The 6,000-nt window shown below is 35.6% G+C and overlaps 1 protein-coding gene across 9 annotated transcripts in view; it reads right to left on the bottom strand.

The window, feature by feature from the left end:
- Positions 1–3,292: 3,292 nt before the first annotated feature.
- The window catches only part of NNT (nicotinamide nucleotide transhydrogenase), a 104,214-nt gene continuing 101,506 nt past the window's right edge, over positions 3,293–6,000 (bottom strand). For all 9 annotated transcript variants that reach the window (XM_008262181.4, XM_008262180.4, XM_008262179.4 and 6 more), the window contains exon 22: positions 3,293–4,251. In XM_008262181.4, the coding sequence (XP_008260403.1) occupies positions 4,102–4,251 (150 nt within the window). In that variant the 3' untranslated portion in view covers positions 3,293–4,101. The remainder of the gene's footprint in view (positions 4,252–6,000) is intronic.

Below are 6,000 nucleotides of genomic sequence, written 5' to 3'. Positions count from 1 at the left end.
AGTATGAGTATTCTGCAGAAATACACCTTTGGCAAGAACTGTAAAGAGAGTTGAAGGTAGTAATTTTTGGAAAGACATGAAGTGCAAATATTTCACATAAAATGAGGCAGATGTTTTGACAATCAATAAGACAGAGATAATAATACCTCCCTACTACTTAGGAATCTTTTAAAGTTCTCCATAATCACAAAATGAGCTTTCTCACCCTACCCAATATGATTTTCCACTGTTCTCCCAAGTAAATTATCTACCATAATGTATTTTTCTACTATAATCTTATTCATTATATGTAAGAGTTTCAAATATTGGTAGCTCTAATTACTATCAGGTCATGTATATCACTTTGTAGCCAACATTCAAAACATTTCCACTCATAAATTACATTAGGCAGCATGTCAAATGTCTAAATCACTTAAATAGTGAAGAAAAAAGTTCAATCCCTTAGCCCAAAATGTAACTTCTAAGAGATAAGAGTTTAAGAACAGGAATCTTGAGTGCTTTGAAATTCATACAGAACCATTTCTGGTGCTTTACCAAACCAACACTTTAAAAGCTCCCCTTAGAAATTTTTTTTCTCCTCCTTATTAATTAATTTTTCTTTCCTTTGAGACGCTAAAGAGCAGCTGGATTGTGCAAGTTGAAGCCACTGGTGTGAAAGGTTTTGGTTTTGGTATTTTTTTTTAACCATTCTGACCCAATAATATGTGTTAGCAAAGGCTCTCAACACTTGGCAAGAGTAATGTATTAGATATCTGAACTATCCTCCCCAGCTATACAAAAGAGCTATCTAACTTTCCAGCACTACAATACTTTAATTCACAATACTTATGCTTTAGGGGACTAGAAAATTTGTCTCTAAGTTAAGTGATCATAGGAGTTATGAGGTATTAATTATACATAATAAAGCTTTGGGATCATATAAATTGAACTAAACCCTAAAGTAGACTGATACATAATATATTCCATATTTGTGTTGGCTAAAAGAATACATCAAAATCTAAGATTTAGAGTCATCACTCAGGTAGACTCAAAAAGGCCAAGGCCCATTTTCCAGATTCATTACCAAATACTTAACTGATATTCCCTGGCTCAGTAAAGGCTGAAAGTCTACTGCACAAAGAGATCAATCCTCCTTATTGTGTTGTCCTCCTATTCTAATCCCTAGGAGAAAAAAAAGATAGGGAATGATAACGAGATTTTTTGTATCAGAAAGTAAACTGATATAGATGGATACAAAGAAATATAATGGCAAAACTTCTACAATTCCTATGTACACTTTCATTTAGGTAAATAATTTAAACAATTTAAGACAAACAAGAAAAAATAAAGGACAGTTAATAAGGCCTAAAAGACAAATAAATATCTAAGTTTTACTATCCAAGGATAATTTATTTTTTGTAACAGTATGTAAGGTACGATGGATTTTTCAAAATTATAGTTAAATAGCAAAGATATAGCAAATAATATAAAAGTAATGTTACATCTACCACTTATATGACTTAACAGAAGAGGAGGAATAATAAAATAGCATGCATAAAAAACATTTTTGTTGCTTTTAGGCCTTGCCATAATCAATAATTTTGGAGTGCTAATTTAGAAAATTATATATCTGGTGCCAGAGATGTGGAACAGTGAGTTAAGCCGCTGCCTGCTACGTTGGCATCCCATATGGGCACTGATTCAAGTCCTGGTTGCTCCACTTCTGATCTAGCTCCCTGCTAATGCACCTAGGAAAGCAGCAGAAGATGGCCCAAGTACTTGGACCCCTGCATCCATGTGGGGGACCTGGATGACGCTCCTGACCCCTGGCTTTGGCCTGGCCAGGCCCCAGCCATTGCAGCCATTTGGGAAGTAAACCAGCAGATGGAAGATCTCTCTTTATCTCTGTCTCTTCCTCTATCTCTCTGTAACTCTATCTTTCACATAAATAAATATACCTTTTCTTCTAAAACAAGAAATCACATATCAAAAAAATTTTTAAGTATCCTAGCCAATAAACAAAACTAAACCCAACTAGAGCATGAATTTCAAGGTAGTTAACATAATTAATTGGTAGATATCAAAGAATAAAATTATACTAAAAATTTAAAAAGAAAAGTTTTCTATTAATGATAAAAATAAATTCAAAAATTTCAAGCATGATCATTTGTAGCTTAAATTGAATGTGGGGACTATCTTTTAAAAAAAATCTATGGGGCTAGTGCTGTGGCACAGTAAGTGAAGCTGTCGCCTGCAGTGCCGGCATCCCATTTGGGTACCAGTTCAAGTCCCAGCTGCTCCACTGCCTGTCCAGTTCGGGGCTATTGCCTGGGAAAGCAGCAGAAGATGGCCCATGTTCTAAGATCCCTGCACCCACATGGGAGACCCGGAAAGCTCCAGGCTCCTGGCTTCAGATTGGCACAGCTCCAGCTGTTGCGGCTATCTGGGGAGTGAACAACAGATGGAAGACACCTCTCCCTCTCTCTGTCTCTCTCTGCCTCTGCCTCTCCTTCTCTCTGTGTGTAACTCTGACTTTCAAATAAACCTTTAAAAATTAAATCTAAGTTACTACTTTCCAGATGCACTCACAACTACTTTAAGGAAAGGGTAAGAATATTAATAAAGACACTGTTACTTTAATAGAATTTTCATGATAAGATTCAGTCCTAAGACCTATGAACAAGCTGAATTTATCAGTTAAAAATTAAAAAGGAGTCTCTCTTGCTTTAAAACACACACACACACAAGCGCACACACACACACACACACACACAATCTTAATCCCAATCACAATAAAATGGAAATTGAACAGCAAACGAACAGGGATTGTGCATTGTAAACTCAGAAAATGAGAACATTACAATAAAAAATTTAGTGCTGGGTATTTCGTTTTCTAGTATATAGGTTTTTTATGAGTTAATAACTGTTTTTGAGAAGCTTAGTACCAAATTGATCAAGCAGAAATGGAGATATTCTGTGTCTTCATTACACATTCACCTATATTTAGAGCTTTTGGCACAACAGCAGTCACAAGGAAAATCTAGATCTGTACTACAAAAAAAATGATCTTTTGTAGTGCTTGGATAAATAAAGAGGTGGCTAAAAAAAAGTACCACTATTTCTTTCAAATGTCATAAATTACATAAGACCTCAAAACACAGTTTTATTTTTTTAAAATCCTTTCTAAAAGCAGTTAAAATGAATTAACTTCACTTGTTTCATAATAGAGAGTCTTCCCCTGATGTTAATAACAGGCATAACTGTGTGAGGTTAGCCTTTTTCACCAGAGACAATTGCTATATCACTTGAAAAGATGATGAATTCATTTTATTTGTCAAATAGTTGAATTCCACTCAAGTGCACTTAATACATTACTACATATTATAAATTGATTGACATAAAAAGATCTCCAATTGGAAATGGGGCTTTCAAAAATACAACTAGTATTAATTTCAAGTTATAAGTTTCATTCGTGTTCTAATGAAACACAGCGCAAATGGTTTTTCCAGCATCTCTGAAAGATGATCTAGTCTTTTAATGTACTAAAATCCAAGTGAGAAAATATATCGTTGAATCTAGAATCTGAAGTACAGTTTGAAAAAATTGAAACTGATTTGATATAGTCAGTTCAAACTATAATTAAATTACAAGTGGACAGCTCAGGAGTTGATAAAAGTTTTGAATTAGTCACATTTGTCAAAAAACATAAATGGAGGTGCCTGCAATATTTACATTGTGTCAGATTTTTCAGACCCAAGTGTAATACAATTCTGAAATCTTAAACCTTCAATTTCTTAAAACATTTCTGATTACTGAATAGGAATTTAAAAATCCAATGGGATTACATCTAAAATGAGGCCGTTCTTTCCACTGTTATAAAACACTTTTGATTCACAACACAAAATCTATGCACAGATAGACCTTTGGGATTTTTAATCTTTTTTTTTAATAAGGGATCCCTGCTCTTGAGAAATCTCTCTACTGGCTTTGTTTTCTTCAGTATTCCCCTTCTTGAAGAGCTTTGCTATAGATGTATCTCAGCCATGTATGCTGATTCTTTATTTTCATGTTCCCACAACTCAAGAGGCGGCTTTTTCCGATGATTACTTAATCTTTAAACATTTACTTCTGATAGGATTCTCTAACTTTTGCCTGCAACGCATCACATGTCTTCTTGGCATCTCCTAGAAGCATGGCCGTGTTGGGTTTGTAGAAGATTGGATTGTCCACTGCAGCATAGCCAACTCCCAAAGACCTCTTCATAACAATGACCTAGAATGAAGCAGAGATTAAACACAAGGGTGTGTTTAACAGATCTTGTTAGGACCTCTCAGGCACAGGAACATTGCCCTGCCTAACTCTGTCTTGTTTCTAACTGACCCTGCTTTTGTAGCTGATACATACATATTTATGGGGTATCTTATGATGCTTCTGTACATGTATACACTGTGTAATGTCCAATCAGGGTAAACATATCCATCTCCTCACTTAACATTTATTTTGATGAAACATTCCAAATCCTTTCTTATAGGTTTTTTGGGGTTTGTTTAGTGAAATATATAGTATATTATCATTATCCATAGTCTCCCTACTATGCAATAAAACCCCAAAACTTCTTATTCCTATCTTACTCTAAGTTTATATCTCTAACTTTGAACACGGTAAGCACCACTTCTTAGCACAGAGACTTCTGAAAGACAGGAGTGCTTTTAAATGTATTTTTTACCTTTATTAATTTTAATTTTTAATTTGTGCCCAGAATCCTATATCCATTAGAGAAAAGGTCAGGTTAACAACAGTATCTCAGAATGATGAGATTATAGTTAGATTAGATTTTATTATTTCTCCCTAATGTTTTTCTCTTTAAAGATTACACATATTTTCTTTTTTTTTTTTTTTTTGGTATAAAAACTTTTTTTTACAATTCTTTTAACTTTTATTAAATGAATATAAATTTCCAAAGTACAGCTTATGGATTACAATGGCTTCCCCCCCCCATAACTTCCCTCCCACCCGCAACCCTCCCCTTTCCCACTCCCTCTCCCCTTCTATTCACATCAAGATTCATTTTCAATTCTCTTTATATACAGATCAGTTTAGCATAACATATAGTATTTTCTAGTAAGAAAAACAAGTATCTTTCTATGAATATGCTGAAGATAACAAATAGTACAAAGGTTCCCCTTACAAATTCTAAAATATATGTGGTTGAGTGGGGATACAGTATCATTATTTTTTTTAACCATTTTAAAATAAACTAGGCTGGCGCCATGGCTCACTAGGCTAATCTTGCGCCTGCGGCGCCGGTACCCTGGGTTCTAGTCCTGGTTGGGGTACCAGGTACTAGTCCTGGTTGCTCCTCTTCCAGTCCAGCTCTCTGCTGTGGCCCAGGAGGGCAGCAGAGGATGGCCCAAGTGCTTGGGTCCCTGTACCCACATGGGAGACTGGGAGGAAGTACCCGGCTCCTGGCTTCAGATTGGCACAGCGCCAGCTGTAGTGGCCATTAGGGGAGTGAACCAAAGGAAGAAGAGCTTTCTCTCTGTCTCTCTCTCACTGTCTATAACTCTCTCTTTCTCTCTCACTGTCTAACTCTGCCTGGCAAAAAATAAAAATAAAAAAAAAATAAACTATACTAGAAACATATAGAAAGCCCAAAGACTAATCCAGTTTCTCATAAGGATGAAGCTAATAACTAACAGAGTGCTCCAGCAAAGCAAAATGGAATAAGCCCATCTATATAATACTGGTGTGTTTTAGACATTTATAACATATATTATGCCACTGCTGTCCTGCTGAAGGCCAAGTCAGTCCAGGCTTCATATAGCGTCAGTACTGTAATGCCCTCTGCAACTCTCAAACATCGACTACTGATGGAGGGATATTTTAGCTACACATGAACAAACAGTAGGATATAAAGTCACATATGTACAAAACTGCAGGGACAGTGTACATTTTGTTATTCTGAACCCTAAAATTCAGACATGATACTGGAATGGTAAACAGACATGCCTGCTGTTGGGG

The sequence above is a fragment of the Oryctolagus cuniculus genome, chromosome 14 (assembly GCF_964237555.1).
Source record: "Oryctolagus cuniculus chromosome 14, mOryCun1.1, whole genome shotgun sequence".
In the NCBI taxonomy this organism is placed as follows: domain Eukaryota; kingdom Metazoa; phylum Chordata; class Mammalia; order Lagomorpha; family Leporidae; genus Oryctolagus; species Oryctolagus cuniculus.
This window is presented reverse-complemented; position numbering and strand designations above follow the sequence as displayed.